Source organism: Amblyomma americanum, chromosome 1 (genome assembly GCF_052857255.1).
Source record: "Amblyomma americanum isolate KBUSLIRL-KWMA chromosome 1, ASM5285725v1, whole genome shotgun sequence".
NCBI classification, from domain to species: Eukaryota; Metazoa; Arthropoda; class Arachnida; order Ixodida; family Ixodidae; genus Amblyomma; species Amblyomma americanum.
In genome coordinates this window covers 230456608-230479851 of record NC_135497.1, presented here as the reverse complement: position 1 = coordinate 230479851, position 23244 = coordinate 230456608, and the positions used below count along the sequence as shown (strand labels likewise).

Genomic DNA, 23244 nt, shown 5'->3' with positions numbered 1-23244 from the left:
AGAAGACAGTAGTACTCCACACATCAGATGGCCTGTTTAGTGGAGGAGCTGACTACATACTGGGAGTACTTGTGAGCAGTGAACTTTCTCACACTGTGGCCATCAACAAACGATTGGGTGCCGTGGGCACAACCTGGCATCCTGATACCATACGTGTCAGGGCACTGGTGCCAGTGTGCCTGGACACTTTACTTTGTGCGTGCACTTCACTGTCCGTGATGCTAGGCTAGCCATCCCAAGCCAAATGTATTGCGTATGTCATGATGCTGGCAAGAAATCTCAGCTACTGAAGTGCTGTGCGCACGGCCAGGACATCGATCCTTTGCCACCATTACCTCATGTTGTACAGAAGCCGTCTTGACTGGTGGCCGGGGGCATTAACTGAAGGGCGTGCAGGAACTGGAGGCATGGCTGCAATCTCAACGCCCAGTATGCAACCCACCGTCTCATCGTGGGAAAGAAAGCAACGCACAGCTCCTCACTCGTGCTCCACCTGACGGCAACAGAGATGGTCAAAACACTGCTGTGACTTTGTAAATACGGTTTTATGGCACATTCTTTGTGTCTCATACTTGAAATTCCTCGCAAAATCCTGGTATGTTGTGTATGCTTGTGTGAACCATGTCCCTGAATGTTGTACAGCATGTGGTTTTTGTTTGTGTGTCCTTTGCCAGCTGTTTTTATGTTTCTTGAGCCCTCAAGTATATATACATATACATATTATATATATAAATATTATAAATAAAAATATATATACTATTTATTTTAAGTGTGAGCTTGTGTGTGCCGCCGCCTCCTTGTTTTTCGGGGGCATAGTCGCCACTACATGTTACCGCCAGCACATCTTAAACGTCAGTGTTCTTGCAGCACTGGCCCATGCACATTTCACGTAGGCTTTTGCTTGCAGTCTCCCAAGGTAGGCATCTGGCAGCAGTAAAGACTGGTGCACAGTCCTCTTTTAGTTTTCTCATCTGTGGTGGCTATTTCATTTCTAGTTTTTTTGTGTGTGTGTGTGTTCAGCTGCTCTGAATCTGCTTACAGATTCAGTCTTGTGTCGGTAATGCGACTAGTGAAGAGCATTAAAATGTTGAATTTTGGTGCTGCCTGCACAGACAGATCTCTGAGCTGATAAAAGTGTTTCTCTGGTTATGTTAGAATTTTGTGCATAGTGTTCAGTTGCTACAATTCGAAGCTATGGCATATATTTGGTATTAAATAAGTTAGTTGTGAGGCAATCGCCTACTTGTGGGTTATCGTATCACTAATCTGTGCTAGATTGTTAGTACTGCTTGAAGTACTGAGTGTTGTGCTCTTGCTGGACTGCTGTTTGTTGCAAGTTCAGGCCTGTACCAATCCTTTCGTGCCACTTGTCTTAAATGATAGTCCTGGCTACTATGTGCACTGCATGTGTGTCACGCAAGCCGGTGATTGCTTTTGAAATAGGCTGCTAGCACTATCTTTTACCATGGCTGCCACACATTTTGTAAATGCTGGATCTTTCCTTGATGATTTGTTGCTGTGTAAACATGATTGAATTTGTGATATCTGAAACGTTAGGTTTTAATCTCTTCGTTGAAGTACTTAATTTGTCCAAGTACCTGATTCTTCTGGGGCAAAATGTCATTATTTTCATGGCACTAGAAATTTCCTAGACACAGATGAGTGTCTTCAGCCAATCACGACAGCATGTAAAAGTTTCTTATGCTCTTTTGTTAGTTCTTCATAAGCACTGTAGTATTAATAAGAAATTTCTTGTTTTATTCAGAACACCGTGTAAATGCCTTTGAAAGTTACAGGCACGTGCCTGGCTAAGTTACAAATGGGTGGCATACGATTCATTTTTTCACCTCACTGTTACAGTGAACATGCTTATCAGGGTTGCAGTGGTAGTAGATCTATGAGAAAAGCACTGTGCTCTCGTGAGGACGGCTGGAAGTGTTGTAATGCCTGCAGGTGGTTGAAGCTCACTCTGCTATTTCAGATGAGATGCACATAATCTCATAATGTGGGCACTTCCCAAAATACGTACACAAATATTAATAACCGTCAGCTGCAGCTAAAAAACTTAGCACCGAGTGCTAAGCATGTCTTTTGTACCTGGTGGTCAAATTCTTCATGAATGAAAATTATTTTTAGCTTATGTTCATGCTCAAAAGATGCAACCGTTGAAATACATGGAAAGGATCCATAGCAGCTGCCATTTTACTGGCACACTGCAGCCCTGGTATGTGCTGAAGGTAACTTGCAATATGAAAGGAGCCCTACCATGTTTCAGCCTCAGTCTATTATATGGTGTCTTTTTTCTCAGAAAAGTTGATTTCTCTGCCTGGGAAGGAACACAAGTTTTTGTGATTCATACCTTTGTGCATATCAGATTGTATCCACTTGCAGCCAAGTTTTTGTTATCCAAGCAAATCAGTAAATTTGACCTGAAGCTCATGGTTCTTGGTTAACTGTGTCTTGCTGCTATGCAGTACTGACAATCACTCAGTCTGATGTCCTTCAGCAGACAAGAAATTGTGTCTGTCACAGAGTCATAGCCATGTTTCAGTTGCTAAAAGAAAAGTTACGTTTTGCAGCATCGCTTTTCAGCTGTCCTGCAGGAGTGACCTGAAGGGATTTGTCGCCTCCGCCTAGATGTAGCATGTTGTTGAACTCGTCTTTCTTATTGCTGCCAGGGGAAGTTCTCCCCAGACCCGTTATACCTCAGAACGTGCACAGCATGCAAAGCACACAACGTGTTCCTCTCTTGTCTCGCAGTAGTTGCACTGTCCCTGTATATACTGTAATGTTCAGCACAGGGCGGAAAACCATGTGTATTTCAGCCTGGCAGGTGCAGTGTCCTGTGTTGTGCTCCAAAGCAGTGTAGGTTGCAGTGATGCAATTCTCTTTTTCTGTAGCCTAGTGAGAGATATTCCTAGATTGCATTGTAGAAAACGTGCGCTATGAAAATTGCCACGTGCATGTGATGGCTGCCACTGTTGCAATGACATAGCCTGTTGCAAAAGAGCTACTCGTTTCTGGCTTATTGATGGACCACAGCAACGAAAATTTTCTATTGAGATCTATCCTTCAATATCAAAGTCCCTAGATGCTTAAAATAAAACGTGATTGAGAGTGCTTGTTTGACCAGATCCTTTGAAGCTAACCGGGAGGAGCAAGATGGCAGATGTGAGATAAGAAATGAAGGTTGACTTGCATCAGTTATAGATAGTGCTAAACTTAGGCAGCAAGAACAACAAAGGATACAGTGTGTGGTGCTTGTGCTTTGTCTTTCACTCTCCACTTAGCCTGTGCTGTGTAGACTTGGAAGGAGGTATGGATCTTCTATTGGTGGTCTGAAAAGTAAATAAGGTGGTGTAAACTTACAGAATGCTGGGACGAGCTGAGGGGTAATGATGGCCAAGAGCCTGAGCACTTGGCCCTTTGCTGCTGTGGTAACAAGAATATTAGAAAGATGCACAACATTGAAGCATACCTGATGCAATCTGCCCCCTCTGGTACAATGCCTACTGTTTTGTGCAGCGTGCCACAGGGAGACTACTAGCATGACTTTGCAACATGGCAGCCGGCTTCCGCAGCATTCTTTTTGTCTTCCCTCATGAAGCACATGTGCATACCAACACTTTCTCCACGTATTATTTGTTCTTGCAACTTGTACATATTGTAAAGTGCTTGCAGCGCAAAATCACGCCTGAAGCCCTCGTCGGCAGTGCTGCTAGATGTTCACTTGCAGAAGTGCTCCAACCAGCCCTAATGCCTCCTTGCACTATGAAAATAACAACCTGTATTTAAACATGCCCCTGTTACATCCTTAGATGCTTGCTTATGTGTCGTCTGCTTCATGTCTCTTGTACAGGTCTATCTTCATGGGTAGTATAAGAAAAAAAAAATCATTTCCAACATTGCTGTTTATTTTCTTTGTGTGAACAGTTCTGTTTTCGCCAGAAATGTTGCTTAGTTGAAGAATAATAGTAAATATGCGAAAGCCTTGGTGTCAGTAAGCTGACTGACTACAAGGATATTCAAAAGGCAGGTGAAGTTGGATAGCATGCATTAAAACTGCGAAGATTAAAAATGAGTCGCAAGGTTATGTATTAGATGTCTTGCCTGTACATGTTTGCAGAATACATCTGTTGTGGTCCAAATTTTCTGCAATATTTTTGGGGTTTTGGAACTGTCTTATGTTGCATTGCTCATGCTACAGCTTCAATATTAATGTTGGTGGACACTTTAACTGGCTAATTGTTTTGCCAGCAAAAAGAATGAGTGCTAATTGTAGAGCACACTTACATTCAGCCATTGGTTGGCCCTGATGCCAGCAGGAAGTCATCTTCAGCCCCAGGCACTGTAAAGTGGCCTGCTGAGGCATTTTTGGTAACAGCAGCTGCTAGTTGATCAAACGACTTACCCCGGCATTGAACTGCGTTGCATCACTGTTGTTACACAGTGCTTTCTTATGCTTTTGTTGTTTTGCTTAGAGGCAGTATAAACAGAATGCAGTGCTGCTTCTTCCTCTTCCTTTGGCTGGGGAGCACAATGTCTCTGTGGTCTTTACTTCAGAGGTTAAGAAAAGTGGGCTATAGTTTCGTGAAGGCAGAGATGCGCAACATACGTCATATCAAACAGTTCCTATATGCATAAAGCACAGTTTTGGATCCGGTGATGGCAGGGGACATTGCAACGAAACACCCTCCTCTCTATTGTTTCATGCCAGCACAGAGGAGGGAAACGCTACAGGGAGGCGTTCCCTCTGCGCACGCAGTGTCTTCCTTTTTTTTCTTTATTTTCATGCTCTATATCTTTGGCGGATCATTCGGTCTCATGTGCGAAGGTATGGCCTGTTGACTTCTCATTTTCGGTTCTTTTTCCATTGCTCGAGTGGCGTCTTTAGGGTGACAGCAGCAGCGTTCATTGATAGAGTTCTTGTCCATACCATTTCATGTTCTTCTGTTTGTCATATTTCTAGTGTAGATATCCATATTTATACAATAAAATGTTTATATAACACAACTGTCTCGTGTCATGTCTGCACTGAGGCGCAACGCAGCCTGCGAGTAGCGTCTCTTGAATATATAGCACACTTGACGGGTCTGCATGCAGAAAAATAAGAAAAAAAAATTTAGACAAGGTCGTTGCTCCGTGGCAGAACTGCTATTGCTGGTTTGAGGCTGACAGACACACTGAACGTAAAGGTTTTGTAGTTATCTTTAAACATCTAGAGCTTTTGAACACGTCCGAATGGTTTCTCGATTTGTTGATGTCTCATAGACGCGGCTGAGGCTTTTCTGTGTCTCAGAGTCTCGGTTGTCTGTGAGTTATTTTGTATGCAACGCGTGCAGAAAACAACTTAGTGGAACATTAGAGCATTCTACTACATCATAGCATTTGGCAGTGATATTAAATGGACATAAGAGGAAAGTGCACAGGCCTGTCGTCTGGCACTGACAGGCCAGTTACTAGAAAGATTTAGGATACCGGAGACATACGCGCCGTTAAGAGTGCGTGGCTGGGTAAGTGCGCCACATGCGTACGTAAAACCGGTCAACGTATCCAATGGTACGTGTCCGGTATGCTAAATAACGAGTTTTAGCACCGCCGTACGGTGAACAAAAGACAACTGCTACCGTACGGCCAATGTGGCTAGGCAAGTCTGACAACGGTAGCAACGGCAACACGCGTATTTGCCCTAGCGCACATAACTCATCTACCGACCATCAGCCCTAGCAATTGTCCCTCTCCAGTCCCGGGCATCGTGCGTGCGGAAAGAAATGAAAGGTATGAAAACATTACAAGCCGCGGGTTCGATACCGGCCGCGGCGGTCGAATTTCGATGGAGGCGAAATTCTAGAGGCCCGTGTACTGTGCGATGTCAGTGCACGTTAAAGAACCCCAGGTGGCCGAAATTTCCGGAGCCCTTCACTACGGCGTCCCTCACAGCCTGAGTCGCTTTGGGACGTTAAATCCCCATAAACCATAAAACATTACACGCGTCGCAGCCACCGGGCAGGCCAACTATGACTGCGTGCAATCCCAAGTTTAATTATGTCGTCAAAGGTGTGCTAGTGGCGCACCGCGCTGATCATCAAATATATCTAAACGAATTTTGTGACTGTTAATTCATTCTGTGTGCGGTACAATTAAAGATTTGCCTGCGATGCAAGCAATCTTGTTGAGGGTGGTCATGGCTACTGCAATCGCCAAAAAAAATATTATAAAGATCGCGATAAACCGCTGACAACTGAGACGTCACGATGCAGTCTAAAAGCCTGCCTTACTACCTTGCCCCTAGGCAATATAAAGGAGTTCCACTTGTCAACCTTTAGAAGCAATAAAAATGTGGTTTTAAGGAAATGAAATGCGCGCTGTCTCACTTCTGGGTGGAGATCTCAACCGCGCCGTGAGGGAAGGGAGGAAATCGGGAGTGATAGAAGATAGAGAGGAAGAGGCCGTAGTGGAGGGCTCGGGAATAATTTCGACCACATGTGGATTTTAATGTAGACTGACATCGCACAGCACAGGCGTGCCTTTAACGCTTCGCCTCCATCGAAACGCGCAGCGCCGCGGCGGTCGGGTTCGAATCCGGCCGGGTGCACCGGTTCACTAGCCGTATTACAGCAGTAGCTATTATAACGTTCCACAGAAAAAAAAAACTGGTTAAAAAAAAGACGCAGTAATTGTCTCACTTCTCGGTGGACACGTCGACCGCGCCGTGAGGGAAAGAATGAAGGAGGGAGTGAAAGGGCGCATGGGCGTGTTTGAGAACGAGCACAGCACACTGACTTCCGTTGTATCGTGTGGGTCCCGGCTCACTCGCAGGTAGCAGGCAACATCATCACCGACTGCCATGCCCGAGAAATGTCAATCGGGCCGAGCACGAGCCGGAAGAGCTACCGCACCCGGTTACCAGCTTTCGGGACATTACCAGGATGTACCGAGAGGAAAGGTGCACACTGCCAGAACCGCACTCCAAACCCACCAGGCAACAGACGATCCTGCGTCGAGCGCAGGCGGGATCGCTTGCGCATCCTGTACTGATGAACCGCATGTACCCCGCGGAACACGATAAGCTCTGTCCTATTTGCAAGAGAAAATTAAGGGCACCCTGCCGCATGTCTTGGCAGAGTGCACAGAACTCAAGACCCCCCCCTCCTCCTTCCCTTCCCGACAACACCCCCAATCCCCAACCCTTAATTGTTATCTTTGTTATCCAGCCCGCACTACCGATTCAGCACGCACTGACAGACAGGGGCCAGGAGCTGCTGGGAACATATGTGTCCCGTAACTAGGGAACCACCCCGTCACCGATTTATTTCGGGCCCAGTAAATGTTGATTCATCATCATCCGCTGTCTCCATTCATCCATATACGCCCGGCGCGAGATTGGCTATCAGGAAATGAAAAGTCAGGTAACTGTCTCACTTCTCGGTGGACAGCTCAACCTCGCAAGGAGGTAAGGGAAGAAGGTGGGAGTGATGGAAAAAAAAATGTCAGTCGACCGATTTGGGTAGTTCGGCCAAATGCTGATATGTGCAGTAGCGTGATGTGTTTCTGTGCCGCGCTGCTCTGCTAGGTTAAGGTGGTTGTTGGTGTGTTGTTTTATTAAATTAGAAGTGAAAGGAGGACATGGCAACACAGCAGGTGCTATGGCAGGTGTTGCCATCGGTGGGACTTGGATTGCTTGGGTGGGATGACAACCCTGGTTGTTCTTCCCGAGCAGCCCCTCAGGATTAGATGGGCTGCCGCCTGACACGGTGGGCAGGTTGCCCACCACTCGGTGGGCAGGTGAGCAGCCTGCCACAAAACCGGATACTCCCTCCTTTATCCCTTCTCTTACGGCGCGGTTCGGGTGTCCACCGATATATGTGAGACAGTTACTGCATCATTTCCTCTCCTCAAAACCAATTTTCAATTTTTGCAAACAGACAGACAGACAGGCAGGCAGGCAGGCAACGCCTAATTGCGGGGAATAGCGAAATGGCCACTATAAGTGCTAGCGCACTAAAAGAAAGAGGTGCCGTAGTGGAGGGCTCCGGAATAATCTCGATCACTTGGGAATCTGTAAGGCGGACGGACATCGCACAGCACACGGGCGCCTTTTGCGTTTCGCCTCCATCGAAACATGGCCGCTGCGGCCGGGCTCGAACCTGGATATTCCAGCTCAGCAGCCGTCCGGCGTGAGCGACGCACCCAGACAACACCAAGCGTCCTGGGAACGTCTTCAAACAGTCAGAACGTCCTAGTTCTGAACAGGATATTCTGAGTACCTTTTCAGTATGTCATGGCTAAATGTCCTCATAAGAATGCCATTGCTGGATGACTTGAGGATGAAAATTCCTGAAATGTCCTACAACCGTCCTATCACAGGAAAATATTATGGAACTGCATGAACTGAGATCAAACCAGCTTATCTCTCGCACTCGGCTCTCATTACTTAAGGCTGTAGGTTTATTACAATATGTGTGTACAATAGTGGAGTAATGAAGGAAACCATTGTGATTTTGTGACCCAAAAATTATATGCCTTGAGGAGACATCTCAAGACATTTTGTTCCTTTGGTGTTGGACTGTAGATTTTTGGGCCACTCGTCTTTTCCATCCAGGCAGCAGAATTCAACTCCACAGAGGGCTATACAGCTCTGCGGCCCTAGACATGGTAAACCCGTGTTGTGCCTCTTCATTTGCTTATTGTGGTTAGCTTAATTCTCTTACATTAGCTTTGAATACAGAAAAAAATACATGAAAAACATGACATACATACATGAAACTTGAAATACACGAAGAAAAAGCTCTTGACACAAATTCTGAAGTATAGCAAAGAAAATGTCCCCCAGACATGGTCCTCAAGACATCCCGCAGTATCTGCAACGGACGGGAAAAATGGGTTTTAGTTGGACTGCTTGAGGACCAGTTAGAGGCAACCTGAGGATGCCTGAACAACCTGACATGGGCCTCCTGAGGTGATACTAGAGACGCCTTTGCATCGTCTGGGCAGCTACCCAAGCAGCATCGAACATTAGAATAATGCTATATTAATGTTATGTAAGCTGCGTTAACAATATATGCTGCATTGGAGCGTCACATTATTGTTAAAAATTAACATATAACGTTACACGTTGTACCAAGAATATTAGTTTAACATTCTAAGTACACATTAATACAATACTCACTTTGAAATGTTACTGTAATGTTATAAATTAGCGGATAATGATCTATTGCAAACATTGGTTTAACGTTCCAAATAAAAGTTGTTTTAATATGCAATATATATTACAAGCACACGGTTCCAGAACTTTTCCGACCGTTGTTGCAGTATAAATGTTTTTCAACTAGCAGTACTTCGCAACTAAACCTCTTAGATTGCGCCTTTCCATAGATTGCATGCACAGTCCCATTATTTTGTCGCAAAGTTTTGCTTATTACCCATTCGCCACTGTCAATTGAGTGCGACAGAAAGCCAGGTTGCAACGCTTCACGTTACAGTAAACGACCAAGCAATCACTATTAACGGCCAAGCAAACACTATTAAACACATAACAAAAGAGATTAGAAGACTGCACGAAAAAAGCGTCGAGTCAGAAAACAGAAGGCGCCGAAATCACCTAGTCTTTTATGGCGTCGATGACGACGAATCGGAGACGTGGAAACAGTCGCATCAACTGCTCAAAAATCTCTGTAAAGAAAATTTAGGTTTAGAACTACAGTCGGTCGAAAGAGCGCACCGTATAGGCCGCTATCATGGAGAGAAGAAAAGGCCGATTATTGTTAACTTTGCCTCACACAAAGAAAAAGCCAACATTCTTTCCAATGCTAGGAATTCAAACAAGGAACTTCATACAGCGTTGACCAAGACTACTCGTCTGAAACACGAGATATTCAGAAATGGCTTTAGTAATATGGGAAGGCCAATAAAGCGGGGGAAATGAGTCGCATCAAATTAAGCGTCGACAAATTAGTTGTCGACGGCAAGACGTTTAGGTGGGACAAAGAAAAAAAAGTTGCCCCATTCATGAAAAATAAATTACCCAAACATGTGAGAAAAAAGAGTGACAAAGTTGACTTGAATGAGGTAGCAGTGAATTGTTGGAGCATCGTTAACAAAGCTGACGACCTTGCTGCTCTTATAAGTTCTGTACGAACCGATTTAATCACTTCGGTCTGAATCATCGCTTGATTCTTCTACCCAAGACAGTGAAGTGTTCTCGAAAGACTTCGTTGCTTATCGGAAAGATAGGTCGCGTACGGGTGGCGGCGTCTTTATCTTAGTTAGCCGCTCTTCAAATTCGTCTCAACTAGATATAGGCCACGACGATGTAGAATCTCAGTGGTGCAAAGTGACATTGGCGGACTATTCGTCATTTTCAGCCGGAGCGTTCCACGGGCCCCCAAACTCGTTTGTCGCGACGCTATAGAGATTTTACAAGAAATAATTTTCGAAGCCTCTTGCCATACTTTATCGCTAGCGGGAGACTTCAATCTGCCTGACTTGCAATGGCCTGATGGAACTTGCGAGTACGCAAGTGGTGGAAGCTTAAACATGCAAATGAAAAGTACTGTAGACTCATTCGGATTAATGCTATATGTGACTGATCACTCGGGGCACTAATATATTGGACCTGTTTTTATGTAACTCGCCAAATATGGTAAATTTTGTGAATGTCATTCCAGGAATAAGTGACCACCATGCTGTAGTCGCGAGCCTTAAAGCCAAAAGTAGCAGACAAACAAAAAAAGTGACTAGAAAAGTGTACCTATGTAATAAAGGGATTATGCCAGCATGTCAAGGAAGCGTTTTGATTACTTACCGGTATTTTAATGCCTTTCTGATGAGTGTGACGTTCATGAATTATGGAATAAGTTTAAAGGAAAGCTAAAAGGAACTGGGCTATAGCTACATCCCCAGCGTTGATCATAACAAACTTAAACAGCGCAAGAAGCCATGGATGACTGCGCGTATCTTAAGAATAGTTAGGAAACGAAGGCGCATATTTCTAAACTATCAGAGAACTAAAAGCGTTCGACACTTTGAAAATTTACGTGCTGCAACCAGGGAATGCAAACGGAAGAAGCGAAGGGACGCTACTTTGAAAAACTCGGCAACGAGGTGAAATCAAATACCAAGGCATTTTGGAAGTACCTGGATGATTATGGAGCAGATCCGACTGGCATTAGTGAAATAGTTTTTAATTACGAGGTGGTATTAGGTGACACTGAAAAGACTACTTGTCTGAATAATTACTTCCGGTCAATATATTTACCAAAACACAATTGTAGTCCCTTACATCAAATAAATTCAGTTTCGGCTATGGAACCATTAGAGCTAAATGTCAGTGGAATCAGATCACTGGTGAACAAAATTAACAATAATAAAGCTACCGGACCTGATCGTATTTCTCCCTGAATTTTAAAACAATGTGCCGAAGCTATTTCTCTTTATACAATTTACACCAAGTCGCTTTCTTGCGGTGCCCTTCCAGATGACTGGAAAACTGCACACGTTGTTCCCATTCATAAAGGTGGATAAAGAAAGAAGTAGCTAACTAAGGCCCATTTCACTTACATCCATACAGTGCAGAGTAATAGAACACATTTTATACAAAGAGATAATGACACATTTACTGATTAACAACCTACTGGCCTCCCAGCAACATGGATTCTGTAAAGGTCTATCCTGTACGACACAACTTATTGAATTTTATCATGACCTTGTATTTAATCTAGACAACGGCGGACAAATCGATTGCATTTTCCTGGACTTTCACAAGGCATCTGACACTGTTTCGCACCCTTTGTTCTTAAGAAAACTTGCTGTGCTGAATATCAACCACACAATACTTGCGTGGATCGAAGACTATCTATCTTCCCGTCGACAGTGCGTTGTATTCAATGGAAAGAAATCTAGTTTTGTAGATATAACATCGGGTGTCCCACAGGGTTCAGTTTTAGGACCGCTCCTGTTCTCAGTGTATATCAACGATAATTGTTCTGAAATCGATTCCTGCATACGGTTGTTTGCCGACGACTGTTGTATATGGACAAATTAGAAATGAAGGTGATGTTGCCCACTTACAAAGAGATTTATTAATTGTTCTCGAATGGTGCTCAGAATGGAGGCTGAAGTTAAACACTAAAAAAAATATATGTTCATGAAAATATGTTCATGTACCCTTTACGCGTAAAAAAAGATAAGTTAACCTCAGAGTGCATGATCAATGGTAATACAGTCACGAAGAACATAGAGCATGAATACCTAGGTGTTACATTTACATCTGACTGTTCATGGAATAAACACGTGAACACGGTAGTTGCGAAGGCCGCTAGGACCTTAAAGCGAAATATGAAGCACGAGCCTCCTTCTCTGAAATCAACGGCCTTTTTAACATACGCTGGGCCACTGCTCGAATACACTTGTGCCGTATGGGATACTTGGCAATCAGCTCTGAGCAATAAAATTGAAAGTATCCAAAACAGACTCAGCAAGGTTTGTCCTGTGCCGGCACTCGAGAACTGATATCTGCACCGACATGAAAAATGAATTAGGTTGGGACACTCTTTCCAACCGACAAAGGAAATTGCGTCTTAAGCTCTTGTTTCAGATACATCACAACAAAACAGGTATTCAAAAGGAAATGTCCCCACAGAGCCCACATTATGTCTCTGCCCGCACAGATCATGATCTAAAGATTTTTGGAATGCAGTGCCAAAACTAACATGTACGCCAGTTCCTTTTTTTTGTTCGTTCCATCAGCGACCATGGACTCGGCTTTCACGCCAACAGGTGTGCTGTATAAACGAAGACGTGTTTTTTTTTTTCCACTCTGTGACCCCCCTGCTGTAGCGCCCTCGGGCTAAGCGGGGTAATCATTGAATAAGGAATAAAGAAATAATAATTAAGTTAAGTTAGAAGACATGTTACTAGCAGAGTTTATTCAGAAAGTGTGGCGAGGTTCCGCTGCCGCGGTACAATCATCAACCAGCTAGACGGACGATCGGTACACATTTAGGGCCGGCCTCGGTCGCTGCCCTCCACTCGGCGAGTGCCGTTATCATCTCCGCGGCCACAGCTTCTGCCAAAGTCAAAACAGTCCCATGCTGAAATCCAGAGCCCCTCCAAGGTGTCCGCCGAGATTTCCCAACGGTGACGCTGTGTGCGCGAGCACGGCGCACAGGAAGACAGCCGCCATTCGCAAAACGCAGCTGCACACCTGAATGCGTGGCTGCGCCGTAGACGACGCTGTCTGTGCCCTTACAGAAACTGATGTTTAGTTTCTTTGGAACCTGCATAGTTCATATTTATGATTCTAAAGAATCTATAGGGTTACTCAGTACTATACCTATCGAGTAGGCTCACTAAAGAGTCCATGCATGTCTTTAAGGATATCTCTCTTTAAAATATCCCCCTGTATAGCGCTCAAAATAGATTACACAGAAATTGCGAAGCATGGCTCATTAATATACTGTAATGTGTTTCTGGCAGAACTCACGGATGCTTGTTTCGTACCTTCGTTATGTACACTCACTCTAGACAGGTACAATACAAGTGCTGCAAAAAGTGAAACGGTAGACTCGGCAAGTGTGATGGATGCAGCACCATGTACTTCTGCAAAAAACTTCGCAGATGCATCGAAGGTAATTAGTTCTGCAGGCTGGCACAGTAAATTCAGAGCCGACTGGTACTATAATGGAAATAATAAGTCTAGAAGATATTCCATTGTTCCACTTCAATGACCACCTGACGGTGAGTCGTATTAAACGGCCTTCCAAAAATGCAATTACCAAGACGCAAGGAAGGACTTAATCGCGCTGTAAACTGACTAATGCACAGCGCCCGCGTGCTGCTTCGCCGGTCAACATGTTCTTTCGTGCTTTAAACTTGTGAGTACTGCAGTTCGTATTAAAAATTGAATTTTTCCTCATTGCGCCTTACGAATATTTAGGTTGTGTAAGCAAGATGCTGGGAAGATTGTTGCGAAAATATTATAAAACGAGTAAAATGATTCAGTAAAATGAGCTCTTGGGCGAGTTTCTTAGGCTTAGTAGCAGCTAAAAAAAAAACACACACAAGAGAAGAACAGACACCGAGAGACACGCGCAGACTCTGCACTCACAACTGATTTTATTTCAAGCTATCAAAGTGGAATATATAGGCTGCGTCGCGCATGCGCGTTAAGAGGGAAAGACAGAAGGCGTGCCATGACAACATCCTGATAATGCATCTTATCTTGTAGCAGAAAAAAGTGCACGTTCCGAACTACACAGCAGAATTGACGTATCGCTAATACAATCACTGCCCGTTTTCTTTATATGGAAAGCTTCCTATAGCTCACGTGCAGTCTGGCCTTTACCTCTGCCTAGGACCATAGTACTTTCAAAATGAGGCGAACACTTGCAAGAACTGCAGTGCTGAACGAAGCGCACGTCCTCACTGTTCTGTAAATTTTGTTCTGTAAACGAGGCCTTCGTTTATTCGGGTGGTTTTAAGTGAATGCTGTTTCTTTTTGTAAACCTTGATCCAAACGCTTGGACTATAGCTATGCTTTTAAAGATTTAAATCCGGAGTACGAAGTCTTAACTCTGAGTACGTACAGGTAGAAGAAACATGAGAGGGAACACGGGAGCGCAGCCGCCGACATGCGACGAGACACCAGGGGCATGCGCGGACAGAGCAGCCGACCATGCTTACTGGGCTTATGCGCCTTTGCCGCCAATTCTCGCCGCCTCTCGGCGACAGTGGTTCGCAAAGAGATCGAGGCGGCCATGTGCTGCCGTGTTCCCTCTCATATTTCTTCTACCTTTACTTATGGTGAAATACACGCAGTATACCAGAACGAAATACACTAAGCATTTAAATAAAAATGACTTCTCAACGATATATTCATTTACTACTTTTCCCACCAGCATTCCGTGAGTGCAACAGTTTGCCTAGGGGTGCTATGAACTGCGCATCACTCGAAACTTTCGTTGCCAACATATCAAGCAATGCTTTGTAGTTTTGACCGAGACTCAGTCGCGCTGTGTTATTTCTATTTTTTTCTCTTTATTCGTTCACGATTAAATCTTGATTTACTTATCTGCTCCTTGTTTTCTGCCTTGGTTCTTTGTTCCCCATGACATTTGTCAGTAGTTGCTGTGCGATACTTTTTGCTCCTGAATATGCAACTTGTATGTATTTCCATTATGATTTTTTTTGCTTTCGTGCGCTAAATATTATAACATGTCATTTACTCCCCCTTGTCACCTTTTAGCATTTGTATAATGAATATACAGTGCATATGTACTGCCTCGTTCAATTAAAATTGCTTATGTGCATACCTTCTTGAACTTTGTTCGTTTTAATGCATATCGTGTCCGTTTAGTGCAATGGACCCAAATGTGAGGATAGCAGAGTGTTCAAATAAATAAATAAATCGCGTGCAGTCTAGTCATTTCTTACACGTTTGAAATTCGCAAGACGTTGTTGAGACGTGAAGTCAAAGAGGCGCTATAGAATTTCACTTATTGCTCTGCGGTGTAGACCATACCCCGCAATTCTGCACCAGCGCATTTTTTCAACCGGAAGTTGCTTATAAGCGCAATATTTTCACATATCCTAACATTGCACCATAACAATCAATGTATCCGCAGATCCTTACTCGGGGTATTTGTAGTTTTCTTATATTTATTGTCAAAAACGCACCCCATTGGTTTATAACTACTTGTGAGCGTAGGACAAACTTTAAAGTGTCACACAAAGGGGTGTTCGAGCTTGGCTTTAAAACGCTTGCACTATGTAGAGTACAGGCCACCGACCATCCATGCCGCATACAAGACCTCAGAAGCGAGCGGGAAATTTACAATACATTTTTAAAAACTACCGCTTTCGCACCTCGCGGCGACGCGCGGTGCCGGGCTTTCGCACGAAAACCTGGCAGACGACGTCACGTCTTGCACATGACGTCAGCAGCCGGGGGTTATCATTGGTTCACAGCTCCAAATTCTTTCAGACGTCACGCGCTACCGCGGCCGCGGCCACTCCGCGCGCGACACAGGCGGCGGAGGTAGGGAAGGGGCCGAGTGAGTGGGGCCGGCAGAGGAGCGCCGCCGTTTTGGCGTGCGAGAGGAGAGGAAAAGGCGTGAAGACGCGGAAGTTCAAATTTTGTCTGCATGTAACTCAGCTTCCACAAAACGCATTAAAATAATTCTTGCGGGGGGATAATTATCAACCGTCGTATTTTAACATCACAGACATACCACACCTTTATTCAGACCCCTTTTCTGGGTCCCTTTAAGAGGGCTCACCAGCTACGAGGCAACTCAGATTTGAACTTTTTCTGTCGATAGATGGCAGCACTTAAGTACCACAAAAAGCAGGCAACTTCTATTACCCATCCAGGTGCGTAAATTCTACCGCGACACGAAAGTATCAGTTCTTCCGCGAACAAAAAGTAGGGTCGAGAACTTTCTGTGTATATCCTGCCAAAGCAGGAAGCACAAAATAATAACCCGTCTCAAGGGGTGGTGGTCACAGAATGGACCTTTTTCCAATAACCCACCACTCAGCTGCCACAAGGAAAAGTACGTTTTCCAGTATTGGTCCCCCTAAGCTCCCGCACATCTTTTCTGCGAAAATACACTTACAATGATAGGGTGGGGTATACAGCCTGTAGTTAGAAGCAGTGTTGTTTAGCCTAGCCAGAACAGATGAGTGTGAGTCATCTTTTGACACACCTTGGGAACACCTCGCCATCCGCACTTTGGCCGGCTATTCCGTATTCCGCGTATTCCTCCGTCGCCACACGCAATACAAGCCCTGGTGACTGCGTACGAGTGTGGACCCCGATTCGGCGACGCGGCCTCTGTGAAAAGCTTTTTGAGCTCTCACTGCCAGTGTTTATTTTGCATTGTCTTTGCTGCTGTTGACCTTACTCTTTGTTTAAGCGTCCGGCCGGTGCTTCTTTGACAAAAGGAATGCCGCGAAACTATTGTACTACTTGTTTGTTCGAGTTCAAAACCGTTGGCGCGCGGGAATTCACTTTGTTATGCGAGATGCGATCAGCGTTATCTAGAAGGAATGCAACCAGGCGCAACTATTTCGACATTATTCTGGGTTGTTGTAGTTGCTTTTAGCGCCTTATCTTGAAGGTTCCTCTTCGATGACCACTGACAACGTTTGTTGCTATCGGCGTCGTCGAATTCTTGTTTATTTATGGGCGACAGTCACTTCAGTAACTAAATTACTGCTGAAATACTTCGTTTCATGTCTCCTTCACTGCTTATAATTTCACCCCGGAACAAATCAGACCTGAGTGAAGGGGTAAGATGTGTGGCTTGCAAAAGCACTGAGATCGTCCTGTTGCTATTCGTGGTGACTTTGAACGCGAATTTCGTCATTGCACAAGCGACTACCAACTGTTCTGGACAACGTTGCTAGTAGTCGTTTATTGTTAAAAATAACAAAAATTGCAATTTAATAAAAGATGGCCACTGCAGCCACGCCAACCGCGTGTGCTCTTTCTGAACACAAAAACGGCAGCGCACCTGAATTGTCATGACGTCAGGGGTTTTAAAGTGAAAATTCCACACCTACTATGGTTTCCGAAAAAGTCTCATTATTAGCTCTGCTTTTTTGCGTTGTTTTATATATTTTATCTATTATATACCTTTATGTATTATATATTTTATATATGTATTTATATAGCGCCCCTTCCGAGCGTTTTTCTGATTGAAATGTGCGACTTTTGGAAGCGTAGTGCAGGCGGTGCGACTAGGTGTGGTGCATACCTAGGCATATCTAACTGGGAGAATAAAGACGGTTGGGGAACGCTTGACACACGCGAAACCGCTTCAGAAGCAAAACTGGATGATTTTGCCAGCCAGGCCGTGAACGTTTGACATCACGTTGTTTACACCACAGAGATGTCTATTCTGGAGTAGGGGGCTCGGAAATCCGCGAGCTCCTTTCTGCAAATAAGGTGCAACCATGATTACCCGCGTACAGTGGACAGCACCTGCACTGATAACGCGAACATTCTGGCAGAGATATGCCTGGTCGCGAGGAGAAGTGGGGAAAAAGAGCGACGCTCAACCAAAGATTCGTTAGAGAACCGATGTTTCGATGCCGATCCGACACCTTCTGGTTTCACTAGGTTGGAGCCAATGCCGAACGTTGGCTTCGACCGGTTCTCATGACGTCGCCGCTGCAGTGCAGCAGGGGCTGAGCAGGGAAAGGAAGGAGACGGTCCTTTCTCCCCTTGATGTGGGCTGTTGCACTGGCATACATAGTTGTCCGCGAGTATAGCGTGAAATCGCAGGTGTTTGGCAAGTGCCTCAGTGAAAGGAAGTCAATAGCTACGTCATGACAATCAGTCTACGCCATTAGCCCTGTTTACATGAAACCGATAGCGTCGGGTCGATTCGGGGGTCGGGTTGAGCATGGTCAATCCAACTCAACCACTGCGTGTTTACATGAACTCGATTTTAGCGATTCGAGACCGGTTCAGCTGTGGCCCCACCAAGCGTCGAGCAAGCAGTAGCAGCCTCCAAGATTGAGGCACGCCATCGCTGTATCGGAGGTGCGACGGCGCACGTGGAAAGCAAGTTCGCATTTATCCCCTTCCCTCTCAATAACCCTACTTTTCGACTCCACAGCCTTTACAAGCACATCGGTTCAGGGTCGAGCTGAGTCACCTAGCCCTTGCGGCGGAATTGACTGGACCCGACCCGTCGACTCCCGGCTCGGCGTGCGTACCAGTACCGGTTTTCAAACAACCAGGCGCGTGGGTTCACGTAAGCGCCGGCCGCTATCGGCTCGAGGTCCTCCTATGAGGAATATTTGCAGCTTCATTCTTGACTTGTATCGACACCAGGGTCACTGCGCCCTTGCGCTGGGCAAGGAACAATGCTGCTTTCCCACACTGTCCTGAACAGGGAGCCCCCATCCTGTGTTTTGGCACTAACAATGCCTTATTGTGTGGCTGCCGGGAGGAGAAGAGGGGGCACTTTTGGGTGTGGCCTTGCATTCCACTTCCTTTCGGCACCAAGAGCTCGAGCATAAAAGAAACGCAGAAATCCTTTCCGAATACAGCCCAAGCAAGAAAAAAGGAAAGAAAGAGCTCAGGTCCGTCCAAGTTCTGAGTAAAAACCTGCGAGCACGAACACAGACAACCAAGAGGCTGGTGGTAGAGTGTAGTAGGGACAAATATTCTGACGCCAGATGGAGCCACATCGCGCTAGTTAATTTTGGCGCGAATTTCAAATCCCCACAGAAAATACATAACTTTCAGAGCCTGTAAAACGCAAATACTACGCTCGATATGAATGAAAATTGCGGCTTGACAATCAAGAAAAGGGAGGAGATGTTGCGGACGAAATTCTGACATTTGGCTTAGTTTTTTCGCAAGATGACATGAAAGACCGACATGTCTAAAAGTGAAAATTTTCTGGATATTTACCTGTGATTTGTAAAAAAATGAAACTTAAAAAATAATATTTGCAACATATCCTCCATTCATTAAAGAAAACGCTGCCACAGGCCTCATGAAAATCGAGTCATTTTTAGACACGCTACAGCTTCTGAAAGTTCCCATGTATTTCCAATGGACACTGTCACTGGTGAACCCTCTTAAAAGCAAGATTTTGCTACGAATCGGAAGATTAGTCCACTCCCATCAATATTTAATAACAGAAACTTACAATATTCCACTACAACATTGCAATATTAAAGGTTATGCCCAAGAAAGCTGGACCTGATAAGCTCAACGGCTCACTATTTGACCTTTCATCCGAGCTCCAGCCTATTTTGCTCATAAAATGTAAAAATAGCAAAGACATACAATAGTAAACAAAAGTATATTGGCTTCAATATATTTTCAATGTTTTTTAGTATAAATTCACAGTACCATGGATATAAAAAAAACTATTAGCTATTTCTGTGTACATTATCATGCAATAATGCCCTCTCCTTTTTCCATCAGGACTTGGGGCCGTAACTGTTTGCCTTAAGTTCGTCTTTCATTTTTCCTTTCATGGGCGTTCTCCATTGCATTCCTTTTTCGTTTGTTCTAAATTATTATTAATTTGCCGTCATTTTAAGGTGACATATTCTGCGGTTACATGTATTTACTGCATATTTTTGTAGGCAGTGGGTGGAGTGCGAGGTTAGCATAACGCTATCAACCATGCCCAAATAGTCATTATCCGCGGCCACAACTATGGGATGAAACACCGTCAGATTTCACTGCTTTCACACCTTCACGCAGCACAGAAAGGAATTGTTCAATGAAAATTTGCTCTGGGCACAAATTGCGGCTTAATATTATGATTAATATTGGTTGCTTTTGTGTAAAAAGTCTGACACTGTAGTTCCGCCAACCTCGTGTGTAAGTTTTAGGGCGAAAGAAGTTAAACTTAAAAAACGGAAATATCACACCTTTTTGTTCACTATGCTGTATGTCGACGCTAGCGGTTCAAGCTGGGCATCATGTGAAATTGTGCAGTGACGCGAATAACCTCGCATGCATTTTTTTGGTTACTGCACTTGGAATCAGTGTGGCCTTTCTCGGCAACATTTTTCTTCAAGAGTTTTTGTTGCACTATTTTCTACATACACGTCGCACTTCAAGTATTTTTATTATTAAAAAGTAAGATGCTACATCACTTTTCTCGAGATTAGGTTTCGTTTCTCGGCACAAAGTTAACCGCAATGTTACGATGAACATCCCTGACCACCTTTACAACGCGGTAAGTACAAACGGTCTATATGAAAATGCTTTTTTTTCGGAAAAAAATCCTTAAAACTCACGAAATGCACTGGAACTGGCCTGATAAAGTGTGAACTTGAAATTTTAAAAGCAAATGCATGATGCATGAAATCGCCTTTAACGTCCCTTTAATAAATGACTAACACATACGAGTGCTGACTATCAACTGAATGCCTTTACCGCCGAACCGGTTTGACAATAAGGGCGTTCAATTGATAATCAGGGCTTTTTCGTGACACTTCTTACCGCCCCTCTCTGCTCTTGTTTTCGTAGCGATTTGTTTTTCTGAGCATAGCATCTTCCTTTTTCCGGAGCCGAGCTTATGTAGCACGCATGTGACTCTCGTTTTCATCAATTAGTCAATAAGGTGTGTAAGCCGCCGGAACTGAGCAAATATCGACGTCTTTCTGCTCACAGTTCATCGCGTTGACAACGACCGCTTAGGAGATGGCCGAAGCTGCCTCATTATTTTAACATAAGCGTTACAGGCTCCCTTGTTGAGAAAAAAACCTTTCCTAATCATCGTAATGCATCGGAAAATTTCATGAGCAACAGAAGTGCAGTAACTAGCTGTCTAACGTATCTCATTGGACACCTAAACCACGCCGCGAGGGAAGGGACAAAGAAGGGAATAAAAAAGTAAGATAGGAAAAGACGGCGTAGTGGAGGGCTTCGGATTCATTTCAACCCCCTAGGGATGTTGAGCGTGTGGTAGCATGGCACAACACACGGGCGCCTTTCGCATTTCACCTCAATCGAAACGCGGCCTCAGCAGCCGGGATTCGATTATACCCGTAGCCACTAATACCTGTCAGCCTGTTTGAGCATCCATGGACGCCGGCAGCGCCCCATTGCTACCCCAATTCAGAGGTTTTTCGAGATCCACACGGGCTTTTGCGATCGCTATCTATAACGCTGGTGCAACGCATAGCGGCCTTATCCAAAAAAGTTTTGCCCTCGGCTTACACGCTGGGAAAGAAGGCTACAAGCAATGCAGCAACCAAACTATATATTATAATCATCAGCGAAACTAGGCCCGCTGCAGGCAAGAAAGGCATCTACCGTATCTCTCCAACTAACCCTAGCCTGTGTCATCTGCACCCACCTCATCCTCGCAAACTTCTTAATCTCATCCGCCAACCTATCTTTTGCCCCACTCGCCTTCTCAGAATCCACTACGCTACCCTTAAGGACCAGCGGTTATCTTGCCTTCGGATTACATATGCCCTGACCAACACCATTTCCACCTCTTGATTTAGACTGGAATGTCATTAACCTGCGCTTTTTCCCTGACCCGCTCTGCCCTCTTCCTGTATCTTAACGTTACGCCAATCATTTTACTTCCCATAGCTCGCTGCGTTGTCCTCAGGTTAAGTTGAAGCTCGACGGACTTTCCTTCGGTGCGACTACAGCGCGCTCACATCGGCCGCTACGGGAAACTCGCGTTGCGGACAATGTCCAACACAATGCCTCCGAACGTCGTCAAAAGCTACCTCGGTAAAACAGTGACGTCACGCTGTAGATGTTGCTCTCGGTACGAGTGAATGCAATCTGCTTTTGTCTAGCCCTACAATGCCGGAAAACGACGGTATATATTGCGCTAAAAATGCCATTCAGACGTAAGACGACCTACGAAGGACAGCCTGACATTTAAACTCAAAATAGTGGTGGGATATCCCTGAAGTTCATTCTTGCTGCCAAAAATACCGCAACGGGCGCTTGCTTAGCACATTTGTTAAATTTCATAAAAAATTCAGTCTGTATCGCTCCTGGACAGAGTGCAGATAGAAGGCATCAAACATATTTATTTGAACTTGTTTTGAACATCAAGAAGTGTTACATACTTCAGTCAAACCAGAAAATCTCATATCTTTCACTGAAAAAAGTAGGCCTTCGCTGTCAACATGCCAAGGCGAAAAAATGACCGTTGCCTAGGGCGGTGGGCACGCTTCAATATCCTCCCACTTTTTCTCGGTTGGCCCACAAATAGCACAGCAGCTACGACACCACGCATGACCCACGAACGAAGCCACCATCAGCGCAGTAGTCGTTGCTTGCCTCATAAGAAAAAAAAAAAGAGGTAGCACTACGGGTGCTTAATAACTTGCACGACATTCGGCACAATCGACGACTGTTGCAGCGTGCCGCCTAGTTGCCCGATGACCTGCATTTTCTTGTTGCAGTGCGCGTCAGTCTCCAAGTGCTCCAATTTATACTCAATGCTCTTGAAGAGAACGATGCCGCAGTAATGACATGACAGGTCCACATCTTCTTCATGTTCCCTCGGCTGATCCTGCTGTGGCAAGCATGCGGGTGCTGTGGGCGACATCGCTGTCTGGTTGTGTGCCTGCTCGGGCACCGGCCCTGCAAATATGGTGCCGTAAACCGAGACCTGACGCATAGTCTCTTCTGTATACAACGCCTTCATGTGCTTCTTGCCCTGCAGTGCATAGAAAAACAGAATGCATGCACGTTTTGAATTGTACAAGAAATGGTTGAGTGAATAC

General features: G+C 44.9%; 1 protein-coding gene across 3 annotated transcripts in view; it reads right to left on the bottom strand.

Annotated features, from left to right (window-relative positions):
* Positions 1 to 22522: 22522 nt before the first annotated feature.
* Positions 22523 to 23244, bottom strand: part of LOC144114762 (zinc finger protein 346-like) — a 39736-nt gene continuing 39014 nt past the window's right edge. For all 3 annotated transcript variants that reach the window (XM_077648710.1, XM_077648711.1, XM_077648709.1), the window contains one exon: positions 22523 to 23177. In XM_077648710.1, the coding sequence (XP_077504836.1) occupies positions 22824 to 23177 (354 nt within the window). In that variant the 3' untranslated portion in view covers positions 22523 to 22823. The remainder of the gene's footprint in view (positions 23178 to 23244) is intronic.